This window comes from Drosophila pseudoobscura, chromosome 4 (genome assembly GCF_009870125.1).
Source record: "Drosophila pseudoobscura strain MV-25-SWS-2005 chromosome 4, UCI_Dpse_MV25, whole genome shotgun sequence".
Taxonomy (NCBI): domain Eukaryota; kingdom Metazoa; phylum Arthropoda; class Insecta; order Diptera; family Drosophilidae; genus Drosophila; species Drosophila pseudoobscura.
This window is the reverse complement of record NC_046681.1, coordinates 30,418,394-30,443,075: the sequence shown is the minus strand read 5'-3', so window position 1 is coordinate 30,443,075 and position 24,682 is coordinate 30,418,394. Positions and strand designations below refer to the sequence as shown.

The 24,682-nt window shown below is 42.3% G+C and overlaps 3 protein-coding genes and 2 long non-coding RNA genes across 6 annotated transcripts in view; 3 read left to right on the top strand and 2 right to left on the bottom strand.

Moving 5' to 3' along the window:
- Nucleotides 1–35: 35 nt before the first annotated feature.
- Nucleotides 36–24,682, top strand: part of LOC6903286 (uncharacterized) — a 42,708-nt gene continuing 18,061 nt past the window's right edge. The window contains exon 1 of the long non-coding RNA XR_001451019.2: nucleotides 36–898. This is a non-coding gene — a long non-coding RNA (uncharacterized lncRNA). The remainder of the gene's footprint in view (nucleotides 899–24,682) is intronic.
- LOC4817719 (ATP-binding cassette sub-family G member 4) lies at nucleotides 858–6,404 on the bottom strand. 2 transcript variants are annotated; one of them, XM_033380512.1, is made up of 10 exons: nucleotides 6,232–6,404; nucleotides 3,782–4,053; nucleotides 3,337–3,460; nucleotides 3,182–3,269; nucleotides 3,015–3,116; nucleotides 2,802–2,947; nucleotides 2,234–2,747; nucleotides 2,003–2,171; nucleotides 1,675–1,931; nucleotides 858–1,606 (listed from the first exon to the last, which is right to left on the bottom strand). In XM_033380512.1, the coding sequence occupies exons 2-10, from the start codon at nucleotides 3,987–3,989 to the stop codon at nucleotides 1,178–1,180; spliced, it is 2,037 nt and encodes a 678-aa protein (XP_033236403.1). In that variant the 5' UTR covers nucleotides 3,990–4,053; nucleotides 6,232–6,404; the 3' UTR covers nucleotides 858–1,177. The 2 variants fall into 2 exon arrangements, with proteins under 2 accessions (XP_033236403.1, XP_001357100.3); XM_001357064.4 differs by lacking the exon at nucleotides 6,232–6,404 and adding an exon at nucleotides 4,405–4,794 and having other exon boundaries at nucleotides 1,178–1,606.
- On the top strand, nucleotides 3,113–3,636 carry LOC117183201 (uncharacterized). The gene is made up of 2 exons (XR_001451022.2): nucleotides 3,113–3,306; nucleotides 3,377–3,636. It is a non-coding gene; the product is annotated as an uncharacterized lncRNA (long non-coding RNA).
- Nucleotides 8,094–15,472, bottom strand: LOC4817740 (ATP-binding cassette sub-family G member 1). Its single transcript, XM_001357065.4, has 7 exons — nucleotides 15,289–15,472; nucleotides 11,922–12,039; nucleotides 10,692–10,881; nucleotides 9,550–10,383; nucleotides 9,312–9,480; nucleotides 9,142–9,242; nucleotides 8,094–9,078 (listed from the first exon to the last, which is right to left on the bottom strand). Exons 1-7 carry the CDS (start codon nucleotides 15,470–15,472, stop codon nucleotides 8,578–8,580), a joined length of 2,097 nt encoding a protein of 698 aa, XP_001357101.2. The 3' UTR covers nucleotides 8,094–8,577.
- On the top strand, nucleotides 19,188–21,732 carry Gs1 (Glutamine synthetase 1). Its single transcript, XM_015180147.2, has 2 exons — nucleotides 19,188–19,474; nucleotides 19,755–21,732. The coding sequence occupies exon 2, from the start codon at nucleotides 19,762–19,764 to the stop codon at nucleotides 20,962–20,964; it is 1,203 nt and encodes a 400-aa protein (XP_015035633.1). The 5' UTR covers nucleotides 19,188–19,474; nucleotides 19,755–19,761; the 3' UTR covers nucleotides 20,965–21,732.

The window sequence follows — 24,682 nt, the reverse complement described above, 5'->3', positions numbered from 1 at the left end:
GTTTGAAACTAATAATTAAAGTGTATGTGTGGAACGTGTTATTTGTAGCCTCAAATCATTTCTCGCAATAAGGAAATATTTTCCCGCGCTTTCTGCCGCACTGCACAATGTGCTAACGCATATACATATACAATGAAAAAAAGAGTGTGTGCGTGCTGCACATTTTATATTTTTTGTTGTTTGTTTACACATGTGCGCGTTTTCGCGGCATCCTCGTTCGTATAAAAATATTAAGTTAACCGTTTTTGTGCAATTCCTTCTTGTTTTTAATTTTTTCTGTTATTCTACTATAAAGTGTAAAAAGTTTCACTGAACAAATTATTATTAGTAATAATAAGTTTAACGATAACCCAAACCTTTGTTTGAAATCGAAGCCCCCAAATTAAAATTAGTGTGGCAAAATTGCTTATAATTTACTCTTCTCCTGTGCTTAAATAAGCACATCATTAAATAATAATGAATTTTGTGAATGCAAGGAGTAATATGCCAACAACTTTGGTTCTTATTATTGTGTGTTTCCCAAAAGTTTTTAATCAACATGCTTGTATGTACATACATATGTATTTTTCTGCAAAAAACTATAAGCTAATAAATAAATATTTTCCTCCAAATTTCCTCAAAAATATATTAAATATCCAAACGAATGACCATGATAATTGCAATTACATATATAATAAGAACCATCGCAATAAATGAACAAATAAAATAAACAGGCAACCAATCGAAAATGGTTGTGGTATTTTAATTATGCGCTAAAGGACTCTCCTTACAATAGTTAATATTTATGTATGTATGTTTGTATGGACAATATGTGAAATTTTGAAAAACTGCGATAAACTTAATCGACAATTTATCTCTCTTGTTTACAGTTCCAGTGGACCTTTATTGGGAAAAGTTGGTAAGTTTATATGTAGTACATGTAATCTAAAATACAATACATATATAGTTTTCTATGTTTATGCTTATTTGGATGTATCCGGTATATCACTCAACAGCTCGGCCGTACAATTGATTTATGCTATAATCAGTATAATGCAATATAATTTGTCACAGCATGGCGAAACAGGTAACGTATGGCATTTTCCCATGAAAATGTCTTGATAAAAACTAGAATCTCGGATAAAACTAGGTTTTAGGGTACCAGCACCAACCTTCCCTTGGTATATGAACAGCGTGCTTAGTACTTATATGAAGTAAAATTAAAGTATTTAGTTAAAAGCTGAAGGACGTGGGCGAAAATGGGGTTGCACGACGATTTCTTCAGTCGCTGGCGTATCATGACGTACGCCGAGACTGTAAAGAGCATATAAAATCCAATCAAGCAGAAGACAGACCACAAATAGTGCATGTTTTCAAAGCCCAGAAAAATTAACAAGAACTGAGATTTCTTGAACATGCAGAACATTTCGGTATCTTCGCAGATTGTATCGCCCCTTCCGTAGTCGTATAGCGCTGCTACTAGCCCCTCCATACCATGGCGCAAATAGCTAAGAGACATCAAAAATCGCATGATAGGGGAAATGTATGTATCTTTGCCGTAGCCAATGCCATATATAGACAGCAAGATCAGAGGCACAGCCAGTACAGGACCCATGAACATTCCATTCTAGAAAGGTGTAAAGGTAGTTCAGACTAGGTATCAGGCAAAGTAATCAACTGAAAAACGAAACTTACCACCAAGCTTAGTCTACTGGAAATCAGTAAGCCAAAACTATCAGAGGTTAGGGCCGTAAGAAAGGCTATCGTAAATAACATAATAAAGCGGAACCATTCCAGAGGCTGGCTGGACATTAAGTACACAATTGATAAATAAATTACGGCCAGTACGAACATCGATGGTAATTTGGCAGAAATCATTGCAGCGTAGTAGGAGCTTAGGCGGTACCACTGGTTGAAGTATTCCCTCTTCAACAGATTTATTTCCGACGGAACTGTTTGCCAAAAAAAAAATAAATATAAATTAGATTGTATAGGAAGAGAGTAACAGACGAACATGACATACAATAAAGCAGTACAGGCATCATTGGCAGGTACAAGTAAGCTATTACAATAGTAAACATAAAGCCAAAGTTGAACAGCGCTTTGGAAGCCAGACGTCCCACTCCGACATAAAGGCCTCCCACGATTAGTGCTAGCACTATGTTCATGTAGAACTTTAGCTTGATGTATGACTGGAAGATTTAAGGAAAATAAGATCCGTGCTGTTGGCCAATTCATTCTCGTCGCCACTTACCTTGTCCCGCCACATTTGGAGTAGCATGCGGGTCAGCAGCAGCTTATACTGCATCCACCAGCTAGATTTCGACTGCAATAGCTTTGGGTTGATTTCCTCATCGAACTGCTCCATTTCATAGAATGACGACGCGCCGGACGTTGTGTCGGTTTTGGTGGGTGTGATTTTGCCATCGTCCGCTGACGGAGTCCACCGCGTAATCTTACCGTTGCACACGGCCTCGACCATTGGCTCCTGGTAAGCATTGCCATACTCGTGACAGGCCACCTCAATGATAAAGTCGGCCGGGTTGTATGTGACGGGACAGCTCAGCCCCAAGTATTGCATGTAGGGTACAATGTTGCTCCCAGCTCCCTGGTAAACGCATTGACCTTCGGCCAGTACGTACACAGTGTCAATCATCTCAAAGATCTTGGCGGACGGGGTATGAATTGAGCAGATTACAGTGCGCCCCCCGGCAGCCAACATCTTCAATAGCGACATGCACTGGGAGCTAGACAGATCGTCCAGGCCGCTTTTGGCCTTCAATTAGGATTTACAGATTTGGAAATACTTATCATGCACTTACGTTGTGGGCTCGTCCAGGAAAAGGACAGGTGGATTATTGACCAGTTCAAGGGCAACGCACAAGCGCTTCCGTTCACCTCCAGACAGCCTTAGAGCTTTTGTGTTTTCTGATTTTTTTAATCGTAGCATTCCCAAAATTTCATCTATCTATGCAATATTGATCAAATAAACTCAAATAGAAATTCGTTTCGATGTATGTATTTATGGTACTCACAACTTCTAGCTTTTGTTTTAAGCGCAGATCATTTCCCAGTTTCAGATGGGCGGCTAGGAGCATCATTTCGAGCACAGTAAATTGCGGATCAAGAACATCGGTCTGAAAAGCATTTGAAATTAAATCAACCTTCTGGACTGGACTGCACAGCAACAAAGCCCTTGTACCTGCATTATGTATCGGGACATTTTCCGGAAGACTCTCATATCCCTTGGATGGCTGTTGACTAATATCTCGCCGACATTGTTGACAGCCCTGCACAGGGTATCATAGTTTAAGTCAGTGATCAGTGGTAGGTGAAAATCAGTTTGATATATCTTACCCAAATCCCGCTAGTAGGTTCAACAGAGTCGTTTTCCCAGCTCCTGAGGGTCCCATAATCGCGGTCAGTTCATGAGAGCGAAATTCACCATTCACTTCCCGCAAAATCTGCTTCGTCTTTTGGGCTGCAAGACGCGATGGGTCATTAAAAGGTGATAGTAGGTGAACTAAATAGGTGACTGTGTGATATGGAATGTATGAATTGTGGTTAAATGGCACATACACTCATGTACATATTTCATCAGATGAGTATAGAATTGACGTCTATAATTGTTGTTTAATATATGCATTTTTAGCCACACAAAATAATTGGGTAGTTGGACATGCAGTGCAATTACTTGGGAAAATATCCCCAATTATCATTCTTAATAATGCAATATTATACACGATACGTTCATTAGCATTTACTTAGCTGTAATGAGTGAGTGGCCCTCGCATTAACTTACCGTTGCATCGGTCCGAAACTTCACAATTTAGTCCCGTAAACTGCAAGTTAACTGCTGGCCAGGCTGGCAAATACTTTAATCCGTTAGTAGATTGGAAATCCTCTGAATGGTCGGGTAGTTCAAGGCTTATGGCATTGATATCGCTGCTGTACTGCAGCGAACTATTTTGGGAGCTGGTGCTGCCTTTGATGCTACTAGTCGATTTCATCTTGATTGCCTGTTAATACCTCAATAAGTAATTAATGCCGTTGTTTAGGTTGAAGTCATTGCCCCTGAAATGTAGGATGGGAACAAGCTTTAAGTAAACGAGTAGAGCTATAACCTCTCGATACTGTTAGGCGCAATCCTCGACGGCGCTTTTCGCTCTGTCTCACTCTCTCTCTCTCTTTCTCGACGCGGTCAGTATTTTTTGTCTGTTTATTTGCATATTGGTAATCAATTAGTAGTCAGAATCACATGCAATGTGGAAATAAGTAAATAATTGTAAACCAGTTTGTCAAAAGTATTCACTGCTTGTTCGTTGTCTCAAGACGTTTTGTATTATTATTCTAATTAGCGATGCGGGCACTTGAAACCTTTCATCCCCCTACAAGTGAGTATTTGCATTTATTACAATTACTTACGCTTCGATACGACTACAAAACGCGGTGCTTTCGTTCTGGAAACAAATTTCGCACTGAGCAAAGAACTTTTTAAACGAATTTCATTTCCTCGGCTGGAGCGGGAACGCGCGAGTGCTGTGCTGTGCTAGAGCGCAGCTCGAAAAATAAACTCAGATTTTCAATTGATTGAAAGTAGTACGGGAACGACTGGCGGCCACAGCATGAATTCTGACCGAGTGACTGACTGACTGACTGGCTGGTTGAACAGCCGGCTGACTGTATGCCGATCCAATCTGGGTGTCTGAGTATCTGGGTATGTGGGGGAGAGTAAGTATCACGTCACGGGTTACTGGTGAGTAATTTCAGTAGAGGCAGGCAAACAAAACTTGTCCAGAATTTTGCAACTACCACGTTGCGCTGTCCCAGCCGGAGCCGCAGCCGAAGATAAGCGAGCGGCAACTTCCAGTTCAAGTTGCTGTTGCAGTTGCAACTGCAGTAACTGCACAACAGCTTTGGGGAATACGAATACTAGTAGAGAACGTTATCAACTTGTACATATGTACAGCAGAGCAACAGCGGAAGCTTTATTGGATTGATATTTGAGGGCGACAGCTGATAGCTATGTACATATACTCCTCTTTTTCATTGTTTATCTTTACTTGGCTCTCATTGATTGCATGCTCCATATAATTCCCCGCATTAGTGCATGAAAGTATAAGCCCGAACAATATACAGATGCATACAGAATGATACTCGTACACACGTTTCTGAACTGCTTCACTTGGCTTTGTTCGTGGAAAGTCTTAGCGGCATGGCATGAATACGAAATAGGAGCGAAAATCGGTGGGAACAGGGTGCGTGCCGTCACCAATGGCCTTACTTAAAAGTCTTTTGTATCGTACTGTTTACGCGTTTGAGTACCATTTCCTCAAATATTTGGGTATTTCCAGTACCCAGTACTTTATGAATATATCCATGACTTTGTATGAGGTGCCGTGTAAGGGTATGCAAGAGGCGACGTGCCAAAAGATTCTTTATTCTTTGTTTCGTATCTTGTCTTTTTTGTGTGAGTAATGGCGCATGCAAATGCAATGAAGCGGCGAATGTTGAACTTTGCTTTGACTGTGCGATATATGATTAAAAATCCCATATGTACACATGTATGTATGTATCTATGAAGCATAGGCTAAATTCACCATACCATTATAATTATATGCGACTATTTGTATGTACGAGTATTCCCACATTTATCAGGGCATATTCGGGCACCGAGCTTTATTTTGGTGTCCCAGAAGCAGATTTGTCTGACATACACTAGTGTCAACATTGGCGCTAAGAGAAGCGGGCTCCAGACGCTGTTAGAGGATTCTTACATCTATCACAGTGTTATCACCGACTCCAACCGGATACGTGGTGGCTATATTTCTAAATGAGATAATTCCGAGTGCAATCAGTTGACTTTTCAGTGGGTTATATAGTGGGTTTCCGACGTTATCAGAACGTTAGATCATAATGATGATTCCCTTAGTTGACCCAACAATCGATTAAACAGTACTTGCTGATTGTATGTGCCAGCGGGAATTGGCACGGCGGCTGAAAATATTTTCTATCATATTTTTGTACGTACATACATACATACATATGTGTATATGCACACAACCACAATCACACTCGCGCAGCCATTCCGACTTTCAGGTTCAACGAACGCGCTTAGATATTGCTGCTGGTGGGTATTATTATGTATTTACATCTACATCTGCGTAAGTGCACCACTCGCTGGCACTAGCCTTCACCACAATCGGAGAGGGAGAGAGAAAGGAGAGGGTCGTAGAGCTTCATTGCACTTACTCCGCTTTCTTTTTGTTGTTGCTGCTCGCGTTAGCTTTCCACTCTCTTTCGCCTGGCAAAGGCAGCTGTTTACGGGTGGCATGGATGGTGGGGAGACTGAGAGTCGGCAACAACAACGACAATGACAACTACAACGAAACCGGCAGCAGCGACGACTTGTTGCACCAACGACCGAAAATGTACTGAAAGCAAATGAAGGAAGAACAACAGAGTGGCATGACTGCCCCCTGCCCACAGAAGACAAAGAAAAGTGGAAAGAACACTTCTAGGCAAAGAAAGAGAGCTTTTTTCATCCTATGCAGCAGCAAACCCTTGGCAAACTTGTTCGGCAGCCTCTGATTTTCGATATAGCAGGATAACATACTCTATTTATAGGCCCATCCTCTAGAAATGATCTGTGCAACGAATGTGTAAACAACTGTCAATGCCCATGCCCCAGTGGAATTCATTATTCACATTTAGATAGTCCACAAGTCTAGTCCCAAGAAAAAGTTCTCATTACGAACAGTATAAACATAAGGAAAGGGGGTACTGAGAGCTGGTATGAAGAACTTAATGCGAGAACATTAATTTTGCATGAAATTGGAAAACCGTTCGCTAAATCTTTCCAAAATGATGGTGACTTTGAAACCGCTGGCATTTCTAAACCATTTCCTACATTTTATTAACGAGACGCAATAGCAAATTCATTGCGACGGCATGGCAAATGTTCCTCGATGCAATCAGATTTCGTATTCATTTGACAGACGTGCAGACTCGCAAAAGAAACAAATTTGTACCAATTGATATTTTTTCCTCTTTAGCCATTTCATTTTAATTATTTGTGCAATGATCGCCCACGCAATTAAATTGAAGTGACGCCAGGTGGCGATCAATATCGGCCACATAAACAAATTATGACATACTTTTGGGCTGACTAAATCCGTAGCCTTGACGTTGAAAATCATTAAAAAAATTATCTAGAATTAATTTTTGCACAATATAGAACTGTAGTGTTTTACAAATAAATTCGTTATATAGTAAACTTCGTTGTACCTAAGTTCGTAATACAGAAGCTCGACTGTATTTTCCAATTCCATTATATTTCTCAGCCATACATAAATCGGCCGATTATCGATGAGTTTTCCACAAAATGTGTGTTTTTCGTCTTTATCCTCACGATCCTGAAAGAACAACCCTTACAGCGCCCAAACTTTTATTTTGGCCAATCATTTTATAAACAATTCTCAACGAAGAACATACAACTATATTTTTTTTATTTATTTATTTGTATATTTGAAGGCTGACAATACAATTCTTAACCTGAGAGAAATTGTGGAAAACTAGCTGGCAGGTCATCGGCTCTTTACTATAAGTTTTAAATTTGATATACAAGTATTGGTTTGTATAGATAAGTATTTAACAGCCAGAAGGAAGCGTTTCCGAGTCCATAAAGTATATACCTACATTAATTCTATATCAGTATCAATATAGCATCAATATTTGATCGGTCCATACATAACCATGTCTGTCTATCCAAGCCCGCCTGTCAATTTCCCTGATGTCGCATCTGTTGGCAATGTTGATGGAGATCTTCCGTACTTTCTGCGAAGGCTTCGACCTGGCTGCAGTTTTAACCTCATTAACCTTCTCAGGGTCTTAGGTTTTGTACTCATGTGTAATTGCTGGTCTATCAGATCGGATGATCAGATGACTGTGTATTATTGGTTCCTGAAGTAAATCGAATCAAGACTTTTTTGTACAGCATTTCTTTATTTCCTCCACGAATCAACTATAAATATAAATGTGATTACAAAATATGTTTTTCACTTAAATAACATGTGAATTTATCAGAAACCTGTATTTTAAAAATTGTTATAAAATAGTTTTACACAGTCGTAATTTAATGCATCTTGAATACAAATTGCAAGATTTTTTGTTGTTGTACATGTATATATGTATAAAATATGTTTTTGTTCACGGACGACAATATATAATTTCCTCCTTGCTTGTACACATTTCAAAGGTCACATGAAAATAGTATATATTTAATATTATATTGGTTTTGGCAAAATAGTGTGATTTGATGTGTGAATTTTTCTTACCTACAGCCCTATATTTGCTTACTCCTTAATTGTGGTTTGTTCAATGTGATTTAGTTTGATCAAATGTTATCTTTAGCTACATCTGGGACTGGAATAAAGCGCGTATCACTTAGATTATGAATTTCGCAACTAAAAACTAGGCAAAAATAAAATGTACAAGGATTAAAAATTAAGAACCCAGAACGCTTTGTTGTTAACTAAATAGGTATTAGGTACATAAAAAGCTTTTAGAACCGAAATCAATATTTAATTTTACAAAAACCTAGCGCACAGTCTTAAGCTTCCAGCGCAAGAACAGGTACGCTGAAATGCGCAGCACCACAAAGATCACGACAAGGGCCACAATGTCCAGCGTAAAGTTCGCGTTCACCATGTCCAGCTCCTCCAGCGTCGTGATGGGCGACTTGAAATGGCAATAGGTCTGGAAGCATCGCAGCTTCTCACGCTCGTAGCCGTAGGTGGCCAGAGCGGTGCCCTCGAAGCCGTAGCGGATGTACGATAGATACGTGATCCAACGTAAGTACACCGGTATAGCGTCGAAGGAGACGAAGAAACCGGAGAACAGCAGGAATGGCACAGACATAACCGGGGCAAGGAAGACTCCATTCTGGACGTTCATGGCAGCGCCAACCACCAGACCGACGGACTGAGCGACGAAGGAGATGAGTAGGCAGGCCGACAGGAACATCGAGAACCGGAACAGTTCCCAAGGTTGCGAGGTGAAGTAATATACGATGGATACGTAGATGACACAGAAAATTGCCTGGTAAAAATAGAAGATAAATATTCGTTCTGTGGTTCGTTTAAAGGGCTTTGAAAAACTTACTTGAAATGGTAGATCAGCCACTGATATAGCCAGATAGTAGGATTTCAACGAATACCAGCGATTAAAGTTCTCCTTTAACAGCACGGGCATCTCAAGTGGGACTAAACACGATGGATTTGATACACATATGAGTACATAATATACATATATTGTGTTGTTAAATCACTTACATGATAGAATCGTTATGGTCATTGAGGTGTACATGAGGAACAACATGTTAAAGAACAAGAAACCGAGGTTGCTGAGCACCTTGGCTCCATCATTGCCAATGTCGTAGTAGAGGGCTCCAATCAGAAAACCAACCAAAAGATGAGCAAACAATCGTAGGTACATAAGCGTCTATGAGAAAAAAGTTATTATTGCATTAGTTATTGGTTCTCTAAAAATTTTCGCAGGTGCCAAACTTACCCAATCGCGATAGCTGAAAAGCAAAGTTCGCTTGAGCACCACCCAGAACTGATGGAACTGCGACGTCGGGTACCGCTCCGGCGATGTAATCTCCTCCGAGAGCAGAGCCGTTGTACAGTTGTCCGTCTTCTCCACGTCAATCATGGCATCGCCTTTCTCATTGGTGCTGACCACGGCAGTCCCAGTGTTGGTGTTCTTCACAATATCGTTGACCATTCCATTTAGCAAACCATTGTTTAAGGTCAGATTGTCCTCGTACTTGCTTCCGCTGACGTTTGAGGCATCGTTCTTGTCCAGGATGGCCTTCAGATTTTGTACCTTCACCAGATCATTGCGGGCCTTCAGTCCAGCATAGTCCGCGGAGGAACGGATGTCCCTCTTGCCATTGTCGATTGCCTCCACCAGTTTGCGAGTGTGATCGCCGTGCTCCCCGCAAGAAACCTCAATGACATAGCTTGCCGGGTTGTGGTAGCTGGGGCACTCCAAGTTCAGGGTGGAGAGAAAGGGCACCAGCTGCTTGGTGCTGCCCTGGTAGACGCACTGTCCGTCCGCGAGAGTGTACAACTGGTCGAACATCTCGAACAGACGAGCGGAAGGCTGATGGATGGTGCAGATGACTGTGCGTCCACCTGCGGCCAGCATTTTCAGGAGATGAATGCACTGGAAACAGGTCGAGCTGTCCAGGCCGGAGGTGGGTTCGTCAAAAAACATGATGGGTGGATTGCTGACCAGCTCCAGGGCAATGGATAGACGCTTCTTCTGGCCGCCTGACAGATTGCGAGTCATCGTATTGCGGTGCTCGCTCAGGCTCAGAGTCAGCAAAATGTCATCGATCTGTAAGAGACATCTAACTTATTAGCGCTGTGGAATTTCCTTTCATTAAGTTTGGTTTTTGCCTGGCCGCGATGACTTGCAAGACTTTTGAAAATAGCCTAAACAGACTTCCATATTGTCACCTACGGGTATTGTGATATATTCTGCCAGAAACTGGTTCTGTTCTGAGTTAAAAATATGCGTCGGGAATACAGACACCTAAGTCTGGAACTTTGATTTAGCTTGTCCAATTCATAATTGAGTGTGTTGTCTGTATGTACATACTTATGTGCCTGGCCGTCTGTCTGTACTTTGATCGAATTACTTACCATTGAATTCTTCTCAGGCTTTGTGAACTTTTTGCTGAGCTTTAGATTCGTTGCCACCGTCATCGCTTCCTGCACAGTTAGATTTCCGTGCAGCTGATTATCCTGCATTATGTAAGCGGATAACTTGCGGAAAGCACTCAGGTTGCGTTCGGCGCCGTTCATGGTGACGCTTCCTTCGATGCTCGAGGTTCTGCAGGAAAAAATAAAATCGTATTTAAGGATGCTATGGACTTGCTGTAGCGAATCCATCAAGGACTGATCACGGCCATCGGAAAGCTTTTCATAAGGTTTCCATCTAAAAAAGGTCTCGTTAAAATGCATATGCCTACCATATTGGCATGTTGGCAAGCCCGTGGAGACAGTTGCTTCATTGGTTATCATTGAATTTTGAACAGAGCTAATAACACAGATAATTAGACCCCTATTTTTTCCTTGCATATCTACGAGTGTGTACACTTATATCATATATTAAAGTACTAGTATGTACATAGGCATGTGTATAGTATGTGCACGCGATTGGAGAACTGTTGCGCAAAGAGGTTGGTTCCAAAGTTCAGCAAACTAGTAGCGTATTCCCACACAAGTATTTCAACTAATAAAACACAAACAAAGCGAGGCGCTGATTACACTCTGATATATGTGTATATGTATGTATGTAAGTACATATGTACATGGCATGACAAAAATCGGCTTCCTGCGATTCAGTCAACCTCTCATTCCCATATCGATTCATGGCGATTCATGGCTAGCGACTTGTCCGCCGCCTAGCTCCTAGTAAAAACAGTAACAACTAAGCAAGTTAATTTGAAATGTTTATGATTATTATGCCGCACAGCAAAACTTCTTCAACGTTTTCAATAAACGAATAAAGATAATAACTTTGGAAGGGGCGGATGAGGATTCCGTACCCACGGTGCATAAATTATATAATTTCAAAGAACCCATTCTGTGCTCGTGCAGAGTCGCGAAAAGGTCGGCGGTTCAAGCTCTCTGAGAGGCAGTGTACTTATCAAGTCGTACATATTTCTTTATAGTAATGCTGATAATACAGGGCGGGCTTATAAATATACTCGCACTAGCACTAGTACGGCGCAACAGGCACCGTGTGCCGTACATTCTGGTGTATTTCCACAAGGTCATAAACACACATACACACATGCGAAAATATGTACCAGCTACTCGTTGTGAATGCAAATTATCATCATCGGCATCAGACAAAGCCAAACTTACTTGTAGCCAGACAAAATATTCAGGAGCGTACTCTTGCCAGCGCCGGATGGTCCCATGATGGCTGTGAGCTCTCCTGACCGCAGGCGCCCGCTGACGCCCTTCAGAATTGTTTTGGCATCTGAAATGACAAGATGTATGAAATTAGTGTTTTTGGGGAAATCTTTTATCAGGCCTAAAAATAGTCGCCTTCATGATTAATCTAACGTTATTGAACCAAGCGCCGCCACTTAACTATGGCGAAGCTATTAAATGTCATCGGACGATCAAGTGTGAAGTGAAGTCAATAGGTAAAAAAAATAAAAAAAAGACTGGCAATCAAACAGCATAACCCGGTCATTGGCCCCTGCCTGCGAGCTTTGTTGCCCTCCATCTCCATCTGGACGCCGCGGCGTCTGAGCGGTGAATGCAGACAATAGAGCTGTGTCTGAAGCTTTACAAGCGCTGGTATTCAACGATTCCGGTGATCAGATAGTCCTTAATGTTTCTTGGGTGCGTTTTAGATTGTAGGTGCTTTCAATAACATATTCTTGAGGGTTTTAAACGATCCGCCTCAGAATCTCATATTGGCGTATTCTTTTCAAATAAAAACAGCTTAGATGAATGAGCAGACGCGGAAGTGCCTTATGTACACCATACACCATATGAATAAAATATAAACTAGAAAATAACATCTGTGGAGGAAAATGCTAATAAACCAGTTTGCTCTCGGGCACGCGCGGATATTCGCAATTGCCGGTTACGAATCTTCGCCAAAGATGGACATATCGACCATTTGTATGGCTCTCAGGTAATGATCTTTTGTCATTGATGCGATCGTAGCAGACTGCGATCGCGGGGCTGTGGGTTAGTGGTAGAAACTACTAACTGAAGAGATGTTGTTTTAAATGGCCATTACAAAACAATCCAATTTAGGCGTGTCGTAACTCAGACTAGTTACTAGTCAGTTGCCGTGACCTATAGCTTCGCTCTAGCGTTCACAAAAAACTTGAATTGTACGAATCTCGTGCATATGTACATAGGTTGGTTTAATTTAGTTGCCCGACAGCTCACTTGATTACAAAATACGGCGCTATATAAGCTGGTAGTGAACCTCAACTGACAGACTGCGACTGCCAAGCCGCATACTAGCGTAGCCACTAACTATACGCAATGCTTCGCAACTCGGCTGTATCCGTCCCGAAATTGGGACTGGGGCTGGAGCTATGGCTGTGGCTGTGGCTCGACTGAAGTGCGCTACGCTTGACAGACTTTAGTCCAAACGCTAAGGCCAATTCAGAGCTGTTCATTTTATTCCACAGATACTCGTATCCCGAGCAGCCACTAAGTTGGCCAAAAATTTGTGCGCAGAAGAAGCTTCCAAGGGCATTTCAGTCGGTGTTTGGGGAATCAAAAGGAGGGAATCTTGCTTGTAGTTATTTTTAATTGTACAAGCAAGTGCAGCCGCCTCAAGGCGAGCACTTGAAATAAAAATCTGGAATGGCCTTTTGAGAACATTCGCAGGTATTTCCATAATTGTTTAACCCGAGTAACCCGAATGCCAACAGCGGCGGCAGTTGCTTCATGCCACTTTACTTTGTATACATTATTAGCCCGAAAACTTAGCACGTCTCCGAGAGTGGCGTGCCATCTGCAAATCTTTTGCCTTAAGATGAAACATACACTCGCATGTGCAAATATACTCTTTCAATTGTAGGTAATAGGAGTGTGTATGTATGCACATACTCTTACATATATTCTTACTGACTCAATTGAGTCGTATTGCCGACCTTTGTGTCTCGTCACTGATGATTGTTATTCGCATCAGACTTAAAGGTTTGCGGCTGTGCAAAGTTCAGCTTGCTGGCGCTTTCAATTACCTTTGTACTTAGTTGAAGTTGATGTGCTTCGAACGGGCTGCGCTTAAAGCTTAAACAGGCTGTGGCAGTTACTTAAAATTGCTTTGGGATGCATGGTATCTATAGACTGGAGCGTTAAAGTTGTTGTCCTTGCATCATTTTAGCTGCATATCAAGCGATACAGAAGTGAAGTCTTTGTAGTATCTGGCCCCATACCTGGAGCTGGATCTGAGAATTGTATTGATTTATGGATTTCTGAGAACAAAGCAGCTGTGCCCATATGAATACCCAATTATTGGAAATATCGCTGGGCCATCATTACTAATTCAAAATGGACATATAGGAGGGAATAAAGCTATTCATCACATTTACTGAACATGTACTCACAGGGGCACCCCACACAGATATGACAGTCCAGGTGCATACATATGTACATACATACATATGTACAGATATACCATTGATTACACTTGTTTTGGATAGCAATTTATGTGTTCCGAAGGGAGTTTAACCCCAAACCTTCTTTCATATCTATCCGCCTATGAATAAAACCTAATCGCTGTGCTAACACAACAAGCACACACTCGTACTCGTACTGGTACTGATGCCTCTACAATCAAATACACGGAGAATACGGACTGGCATAGAATGCTTTTTGCTCATTAACAGCACAATAGCTACGCCAGTGTCAGTACCAGCGCCAGATCCAAACCCCCACACACTGCTCCACCCATGTTTAGCTGCGGATACATACGAAAAACAATTGTTCATGCATACATATGTATGTACATACATATGTACATATACTTGTAGAGAGAAGTATGTACATGGTTCGCATTCTTGATGCGGACATCGGGTATCAAATCAACTTGTTGACTGTCCGTCCCAATAGGAAAAATTGTGTGTGTGGGCAGTAACAGTAACTCTAGCGACTATGTATCGGTCAATGGCTTATCGCGCATTACTGTGCCCTTTGGCCACTATTCACTAGTCACTAGTCACTAGTCACTAGCGTTACTAGTTTAATGGGGAAATCAATCCTATAAGCTGACAGCTTACCCCACGTTCTTTACTCAGGGTGGCAACGCCACAGACAACCGCTGATATGACGCTGCGAGAACAAAGAAACCAGAAATCAAAAACCAGCACGAAGCCGGAGCGCAGCTAAAGCAAACAAGTAAAACTTGCTAAAGTTGGGGAAACGGCGCGTAGTGCGTAATAGCAACAAATCCGCTCCGAAGATGAAACTTGCAGTCGAGAAAATATACATACAGATGTACATATGTATGTATAACCACAGTATTACAGAATTCGTATGTGAGGGCGGTGAGGCCTTGCCTTCCGTTGCCTTTCATAGACTAAGAGAATGCACAAAGAAAGCGAAAACGATGAGAATGAGAATGAGCAGGCGCGTCCAGTTCATGCTCACGGTCTCTGCTCACTCTGTTGTTGTGGGGTAAAGGTGTGGAAACCTATACTTATGTAAATATGTTGGTATGCATTTTCCAGATAGGTTTTCACACTGTACTTACTGCTGCGGTTTCCTTCCTTGACGCGGTATGTCAGGTTGTGGAACGCCAAGTCCACTGCCGGTCGCTTGGGCAAATGCTGGAGGGTCTTCGGTTGGGCGGGCACAACCTGGGCTTTCAGCTGTGCTGCTCCTCCAGTACCCAGCCTGTTGTCGTTCAATAGATTTGCATTATCGCTCTTAGTCATCTTGTCAATCAAGCAATCAATCAATCAGATATGGGGTTGAAAAACAAAATGCAACCACTACTGTATTCTGTGTGTGTATTCGTATTTAGAAACTTTGACACTGCGACGCGATTCGTTCACTGCCCTGGCAGCAATATTGCACCGGGTATTTTTGTTGTTGTTCCCCTTCTGCCCTTTTCGTTCCCGTTCCCGATTAAACCACCACCGTGTGGTCTTCTCTCAGAAAATAATTCCACCCGTGCGTATGAAAGGGCGCTCCTGCTTCTCGGATTTTTGAACTTTACTCGCTCGCGGGTTGATCGTGAATGAACGGGCCCCAGTTGTGGCAGTGGAACGAAGCCAGAAATTAATACCACTGCCGCCAGGCAGAGAGTATATACCTGAAAACACACAAACAGCAACAGCTGAGCAGCTGAGATAGCTACTGCTATGCTATGCGTCTGAGCGTGATGGCACTAGTACCCCCAGTTCTTGTTCATATTCTAGCGAGCGCCACAATGGCTGCCTGTGTGCGTGTGAGCGGGGAGAGAGCGTCAGTTGGGGTATTCTCAGAGTGCTGCTCCCCAGAAGAATTCCTGATAATTAGAGTTCTCTGGGAAATTTAGACTTCGCTGGGTAATTCGTTTGGATATCGTCGATACCTATTCCCATGCATGAAAACTTGCCATCTTATATTTAACTACATACATATGTATGTATGTATGTATGTATGTACATTGTATTTCTACTATGTACTACTACATATATGTATAAAAATGCTTATCGGCCAGGCCTTGTATTAAAAGTTTATAACAAGCTGTTCTGCGCGTGGTGTAAGACATTCTATATTGATAATCCTATCGGTTGGATAATAGATTGACCGTTTCCAAAAATAGTAAGAATGTAATGAAGTAACTAGGAAGCACATTTGTTCTGATAACGAAATCGGGTATTTCATATGTTAAATTACAAGTTCATGGCTTTGGGAAAACTGTGATTCATAAACTAATTGCATTGACGTATGGACTGCCTCGAAAAGCTTGGCCAGTATCTTTCTGATAGCAGGTTCGTTCAGTTGATAATGTACCTTGTACTTTGAAACCTTTTATGATGTACCGGAAAACACAATTATGGGTTTCCAGTTCTATAGCTGGATACCTTGTATCGGCATGCGATAAGGGAATACTTGTTTGAACAAACAGCTATGAAAGTTGACAGCTGTTATGCTGTAACTCAGCTAACCCTCCAACTCCTCCAATTTTATGTGGCATGAGGTCATTATATAGCGCGTGGGAATTTCGTTGGCACAACCAGGGTTTTCTGTGACTACGAATATTTCCCTTTTTTTGTGGTTTTTTAATCAAATCACAATAAGATGGTGTTCAAAGTAACATCGCATATTGACATCGTTTCAGTTTAGTGAGGAGAGGCCTTGGCTGAAGAATTACTCGGTTTAAGCATGTAACCATGTTCTGAAAGCCAAACATCTGAGCTTAGTCTCTTACAAGCGCAGCATTGCTGCACTCATCAAAAATCAAAGTAGGAGAATTGCAAAATGTAGCAAAGGGAAACCGGTTTGGTGGATTTTGTCGACTTCGCGAAGTGAAAAGAGGTACAAAGTGTGTGTTAACATGGGAGGCATTTTCCAAGCACATGCCACAATTTACTCGGTTTCGTGTTTTCCTTTGCAAATTTGTTCAATTTCGCTCCAAGATAGCTTACTTAAAAGGGGTGCAGTCGTTTCCAGTTAAAAGTTCCATAAATGTTATGCAAAGTTTATATACATATGTATTTCGACAGACGCCAATTCCGATGACTCCTACTGTGGAAATCACTAAGACGCGTTGAGGTTTTCAAATTGCGGAGATCTCAACGATTGGCAGGGATTAAAAACCGGTTTCACTTCTGGCCCTTGTTGCTGTTTGCCGGGGAACATTGTGGGTTAACCGCAACTGATTTCATTTCATAAAAATGCTCTGAAGTCGCATAAACTTGTTGGGGTACATTTTGTTTAAAACCCCACTCTGCTGTGACTACTACTTACAGGTTATTATTCTCCAAAAACTGCTTCCAGCTTTTATAGTCCATGGTAATGGGGTATCAACCCTTGGAGAAGCCACAAAAAACCTGCCACAGGTCCAGGGTACAGGTTGAGCAACAAGTGGCCTTCGCAAGCTTTGACCAAAAGTGTCAAATAATCAAATTATAATCTCAATGAGTCGTTCGGAAAATAAAACTGAATTATAAAATTTATCTTTGTTGTTGCAACAACCGCAATTCAATCAGCGGCCCAAACTTTCCTTGTGGCTTGCGAAAGGCAACTAATGCCGGCCATCCATTGGAAACGATGCTAACAACTGGAAAAGCTTAGTACGAGTGACGTGACTGAAAATGATGCAGGCGGCCCAGTGGCATGCCACACACCAACACACAGAGCTACATAAGGTATGTATTTACATTGCATATACAGCGGATGGATGGTGGAAATTCGTACTCGCACACATATTCATATTGAGCTTGTGGTTCACTTCACAGTATGTGCGTATGTACGTATGTATGTATGTATGATTTTCATTTAGTTTGCTGTATTTTTGTTATAGCGACCTGAAGCTCGGGAAATGTTATGTCAGACAGGCGGAAAACTGCTTGAAAGCTTGTTTCCCGCCATTTGCCTTTTTTTTTGGATCAGGACGTGCCGATTGCTGCGATGGAGCAGCTTATAGGCCACACTCCGTTTTGTGTTCGAGTGTATCGCTGTACATACTTTGGAGTCGATGTTGTTCGAGCTCTTACTTTGAAGAGCCATGGCCGCCAGTGCCTGTTGCTTTAATAGCAAAACCCCTAGAGAACACTCTACGATTTGAAATTTTTAGCACCGAGCCCACCGTAAAAGGCCTAAAAGCATGCAACAGGTTATGGTGTATCGCATCTGGGATGGCAGCGTACATTACAAATTCTGGCCGGGGTCTCTGATAACCACTCTTAGATTGAGAAACTCAAACCCGAAATCTTTTTCAAACGAAAAAAAAAACTACTGATTCGTTGTATCGGATAACTATCCTTAGAGAAACGTTCATCAGTCACCATGTATAATAACAGCTGATCCAACAGCCCCCATAATATCTTGTTTATGTAAAATATGTATGCGTGTGTTGAACTTTGTACTAGAAATGGGTCTAGGAGCGTTTTGGTCGATGAAGTGAGAGCGCATGCATTCACCACCACCACCATCTCTTTAATGCTTAGCTCTCTCCCTGCCGCGCTGTAATACGATGGAGAGAGAGAGAGAGAGAGAGAGTCGAAAGTGAGAGCAAATATTGTGTACATCGTACAGTGCTTTAAATAAAAATACACCCAGAAGAACATACACAGTGTACCACTGCTGTTTCTTAAGAAAATTGTCTTTGCCATCCATAAATCATACAAATGTTAACACCTAAAGAAAGAAAACATATGTGTGTACATACATACATATGTACATATGGATCCAAAATATTACAAACATGTCTACTCATCACAACCAATGCACATATTACATTTGTCAAAGTAACGGTAGATTTAGTCTAATCTCGTAGCCTTGAAATATTCTGGTTCTCTCTGCGCTCTCAGACAGGCGCTCCGAGAGCAAATTTGTTTGTGTATTCGGTGCTCTTCCAACGCTATCTGCGCGGTGCTCGAATGTGTGTGCGTGTATATGCTGCTCATTGTCTGTTTTGGACCCACTTGTGTTGGGGCTTGCTTGGGTCTGTTTGTAGGAGACTTCATCCGCTGCCGCTGCCGCAGTGAGCGCCAGCTGCAAACGCGATAAAGAAAAACTGAGACAGACCGAGACCGAAAAGTGAATGTTGTCGCACAGACACAAGCCTTCCAAACCTCGAATTGGTTGGGTGTCCTCAGCAGCAGTTCCCGCAGCAACGGAATAAACCACAGCGCAAGTCCCGCAATTCACAAAAGCCTGCCCTGCACCACCAGAAAAAATTTAGTAAGATATATAACCGTAAATTGGACAAAAAAAAGTGAAAAGTAAGTCTGATAAAAAAACCCACTCCTACACAGTCTTTAGTTAGTGCAAGGAAAAATAAATTGCTGAGCGAAAAGTAATTACATAAAAATTAGCTGCGGAAAAGTAGGACTGAACGTTGGAGAGCACTGAGACCCTCATCTCGTGTCCACCCCATATCAATCATCCTTGAACTGGTGCACTTACACAGTTCGACGTACACTCTTACACTCTATCTCTCTGTCTATCTGAAGTGCAATACAGAAGTAAACGAATAATTTTCTCTACATTTTTTCAATCAAGCTTCACCATGGCATTCCGCGTGGCCGGACTCTTCCTGAAAAAGGAGCTAGTTGCTCCCGCAACACAGCAGCTCCGTCTATTCCGCACATCAAAAACAGCGTGGTCCACGTTCCTGGTGAATTCCCCGAACACGGCCCTGGACAAGAGCATCCTGCAGCGATATCGTAATCTAGAGACGCCTGCCAATCGAGTGCAAGCCACCTACCTCTGGATTGACGGCACTGGCGAGAACATTCGCCTGAAGGACCGCGTCCTGGACAAAGTTCCAAGTTCCGTGGAGGACCTGCCTGACTGGCAGTACGATGGAAGCTCGACCTATCAGGCACATGGCGAGAATTCGGACACTACTCTCAAGCCGCGTGCCATCTACCGAGATCCCTTCAAGCCGGGCAGGAACGATGTCATTGTCCTGTGCGACACCTACAACGCCGATGGCAAGCCCACACCCTCCAACAAACGCGCAGCCTTCCAGGCAGCCGTTGACAAGATTGGGGACCAGGAGCCTTGGTTTGGAATTGAACAGGAATATACGCTGCTTGATGTGGATGGACGTCCTTTCGGTTGGCCCGACAACGGTTTTCCAGCACCCCAAGGACCCTACTACTGCGGCGTTGGTGCCGACCGTGTGTACGCTCGAGATCTCGTGGAAGCCCACACCGTGGCCTGCTTGTACGCAGGCATTGACTTTGCCGGCACCAACGCTGAGGTGATGCCCGCCCAGTGGGAGTATCAGGTGGGTCCCAGCAACGGCCTGAAGGCCAGCGATGATCTCTGGGTCTCGCGCTACATCCTGCAGCGTATTGCCGAAGAGTACGGCGTGGTTGTCACCTTTGACCCCAAGCCAATGGAGGGCCAATGGAATGGGGCTGGCGCCCACACGAACTTCTCCACCAAGGCAATGCGCGCTGACGGCGGAATCAAGGCCATCGAGGCGGCCATCGAGAAGTTGAGCAAGCAGCATGAGCGCCACATCAAGGCGTACGACCCCAAGGAAGGCAAGGACAACGAACGGCGCCTGGTCGGCCGCCTGGAGACATCCAGCATCGACAAATTCTCGTGGGGCGTGGCCAACCGTGCCGTCAGTGTGCGGGTTCCGCGCGGCGTTGCGACAGCTGGCAAGGGTTACTTCGAGGATCGTCGCCCAAGTTCCAACTGCGACCCGTACGCCGTGTGTGGCGCCCTGGTGCGCACTTGCCTGCTGAACGAGTAGAGGAGAGGGGGAGAGAGTGTGTAGGCTGTAGGCTGCTGGTGGGCGTACAATTTTCTTGTACATAGCATATAATTGAACTTTGGAGCAGACCGGGGCCAAACCGTGCGGTTTGGCTGATAATTTGGCTAATTTTCGATTTTGAGTGGAGCAAATATAATTTTGCTTGTGTGAAAAAGACAAAAAGCAGAGAGCACGAGTAGCGTGTGGTTAGCATTTAAGAAGTGTAGGAGGGAAACAGAACAGAAACAAAAACTGAAAAAGTGAACCTGAGCGTGAACTACTGAAGAGAGCCCGAGATTTTGAAAATATTTTGCCATTAATATTTTTACAAATAATGTATACTTTATCCTTGCTTTAAACTAATTAATAAATTAATTTTAAAATTACGTTTATGCAAAACGTTCATAAGCACATCTGTACATACACATAAACGAAGAGAGAAACAATTGGTTTTGAACATCTCCATGATGTTCGGTCCAGTATCATTTGTAATTGCAAGTTCCATGCAAGTGTTTTGTGCAATCTTTTGAGTTGTTTATTTGTTGATTTGCCTGCCAGGAATTCCTCAATACCCCTGCGAAAATGAAAGTTGGATGAAATGAGTATCAGAAAATTAGACAAATATTATATTTATTAACCACTTGCATATCCTCACATACATGCATAAATTATGCATAAATGAATATTGTTTGTAGTGTAGTGTTTGTTGTTGAGTAGAATCTGTTGAAAACAATTTTAATGAAAATATATACAATATCGTACACAAGACACTTCAGACTTGTCGATCTTCACTGTTTGCCACCATTGCATTGTACAACATTCTATATGTATTTATGTATCTCTAGTACAAGCGCATTGAATAATCAAGAATTCCAATGCAATTCATATAAACATTTCAAGTAAAAAGCACAAAGTTGTAAACAAAATACCCATTACTAAATGTCTAATTTATTTTCCTTCTATTCTGGCGAGCTCTCAAAAGCGACACGCTGTAATTGTTGTGAGAAGCAGTGGAGGAATACATATACATACATATGTATGTATGTATGTATAGAACGGCTGGTTTGTATAAGTAGCACGAGGGGAACGAACGTAAAACTAAAGCAATACCTTGTATATATTTAAATGGAAAGTTTTCCACCAATACCATAAAATGAGTCGCATGGGCTGACACTGAAAGTTCTGAAGATCGAGTGCCTGCGGTTCGATATGAAATTATAAATACATATGTATGTACATACGAGAAAACAATGCATTTAGTACATGCAGTATATTGGCGATGCATACACACAGCTGATAATGTGGACTTCGAGTGCATTTTGCTGATGACAGGGCACCTTAACGCATGACAATCAAATATTGATTGACCCTAGAGGGGTGGCCTTAATCGTTTCTAAAGGGTGCTTATTCACCCCGACTCTGCCTCCGCCCCACGTTACCATGTGGATTTCATGCCTTGCCTTGGACTGCCGCCACTTGTGGCCCTTGCATCACCTTTACACCAACCGTTCTGTGTGTTTTCGTACTCGTTGTTCACATTCACATATTGCAGTGCTCGTTTCGCCTTGTTTGTCGGGGCTGGCTCTGATGCCCTTGGTAAAACTCTGCCCGCGGATTACGGGACATGTAACTGTAATGGGACCGGGCCGCAAGCTCGCAAAAGATAAGGCGGTTTGTTCATCATAATACTGAATACACACACACACACACCATATTATCAGTTTGCCAGAGCCAGAGAAAGCACTGCAACTGAGTTGAGTGTGCTAGGTTCAGAGATTCCAATACATGAAAACCATATTGCCTAGCAGGGCAGATAACCCGTGCAATTTGGGGTCTATATACTCTATGAGGCCGGAAACATTCCTTTGGCCAAGCACTTAACCTCACAGACCCGTTTGCTGTTGCAGCGTTATGTGTGTGTGTATGTGTGTGTAGATATAAGACTGTAGATTCCCATAAACAATCATAATCAAGACTAAGGCTTGTTATGAACGCAGAACTTGAGAGTTCCGCACCGAAATCCATAGCAAGATCGTTAATGAAGTTCATCTAAATTCATGGAACGAGTTTCGAGATGTCAACATCTTACAATGCAGTGGATATCTGTGGATATCCAGTTATGCTCAGCTGCCTAACCAATTCCTTCTCTATGCCCATTTGCATAATATCAAATGATAAGCTGAAAAGTGTTTTGGTGCTGAACAAAATAAAGGAACAGAAATGTATTTTCAATGTCCACAATCTTATCGTCGGCTTTACTGTGATAAGCACTAAAGAAATACATTTGTACATCTTTATAAATATAAATTTTCAAAAGTACATTGCATTTCTACATTGCAAATGTTCTAGTCTGCAATACATATTTCATTTTTAGGCCTACTGATGAACGAGATTATTTGAGCAAAAGTCATTGGCTGTGGGCGGTTTATTAAGCAATGAAATATAATTTGAACATTCACTTCATTTGTACGGCGTTTAAAGTCCGAAACAGCTGATAAGATGCTCCTTCCGCCTGCACAAGTCTGACCAGCACTTGTTATTATCTGTTTTGGCGTGGCATTTAACTCGGTCAATAGAATGATGGCACTGGTTATCAGTGGTCGCGTTATCAAATGGTTATAAATCATGGTGGAAATAAAAACATTGCCGCGTTGGCAAGGGAATTACTTCTGAAATTTAATTGATGTAATCGATGTCCCTGTTCTGTATGCAGAGAAGACAACTGTTCTTTTATACACATACGCACATTTTTACCTATATGTACATATGTACGTGTTCGAACAAATAAATATAAATTAAAAAAATTTTGGCGCACGGCCATGGTGCGTGATGTGTTACTGATCGACCTGCTCCTGAACAGCGGAGGCCTGAAAAATGAGAACTTTAACCCCCATTAATTTTCAGTGTGTACTATATGTATGCATATGTGAGCGACTCTCTAACGCCAGCTTCGAATGGCAAAAAGCGAAGCCAAAACTGGGTCAAGAAACTTATATAGGCCCCTTTGGGTAGAGCAGGATGATGCGGAATAAAATACGAACTACTGATAAGACCAGATCTACAGCTACAATGTGTAGCGTCGGCTACGTCACAGACAGAGAAATAAAAACAGTAAAAGCAGTAAAAACAATAAAATAAAGGAAAAATCAAAAGCAAAACACCCAAAACCTGTTTATGGAGGTGCAGGTGTTGCGATCGTTGCTGGGGGCTGCGTTGGGTTTATTGTTTCAATTGGTTTTGTACCAACTGCTCGTTGAGATTACCGTTTATAGGACTACTAATAGCCCCTCATAATTGATTACTCGATGAAAAATATATGGCAGTAGCACAGTGTCACAGTTTGATTATGGAATCGCAGTGTCACTTGTCACTCGAGTGGAATGGCATGTCCTGTGACTGATGTGCAAAAATAAATTTTTCACGTATCGTGTTTATACAACTCCTGGGAAGAGTGCAATTTTTTTAGGAATGGTTTGTTTCTCTAAGACGAGTCTTCGTCCTTATCTGCGGTGCGTGTCGATATTGCGTGGTCTTCCGCTAAAGCAGACGGCCGCACGATTTGTATATAACTTTTTATCTGGCCTATTTATCTAATTTCACACTGCTCACGCCATTCGTAATATTTTGGTCGTGATGTGTGGGGCTATATTTAATCTGTAGCGCTCTATAGAACCTCACGTCATATAGTCTTCTGGAATGGCTGGCGAATCGAAAATTT

What these genes read in the sequence shown, in the direction of transcription:
- LOC4817719 (XM_033380512.1), bottom strand. Translation starts at nt 3,989, where the DNA reads ATGAAATCGACTAGTAGCATCAAAGGCAGCACCAGCTCCCAAAATAGT. An exon ending in AACCTACTAGCGGGATTTGG is followed by an intron (nt 3,270 to 3,336) that starts GTAAGATATATC and finishes TACCCTGTGCAG; the next exon opens with GGCTGTCAACAATGTCGGCG. An exon ending in GATGCCTGTACTGCTTTATT is followed by an intron (nt 1,932 to 2,002) that starts GTATGTCATGTT and finishes TTTGGCAAACAG; the next exon opens with TTCCGTCGGAAATAAATCTG.
- LOC4817740 (XM_001357065.4), bottom strand. Translation starts at nt 15,472, where the DNA reads ATGACTAAGAGCGATAATGCAAATCTATTGAACGACAACAGGCTGGGT. An exon ending in TTTTCAGCTATCGCGATTGG is followed by an intron (nt 9,481 to 9,549) that starts GTAAGTTTGGCA and finishes TTTTTCTCATAG; the next exon opens with ACGCTTATGTACCTACGATT. An exon ending in TGGCTGATCTACCATTTCAA is followed by an intron (nt 9,079 to 9,141) that starts GTAAGTTTTTCA and finishes TATTTTTACCAG; the next exon opens with GCAATTTTCTGTGTCATCTA.
- Gs1 (XM_015180147.2), top strand. Translation starts at nt 19,762, where the DNA reads ATGGCATTCCGCGTGGCCGGACTCTTCCTGAAAAAGGAGCTAGTTGCT.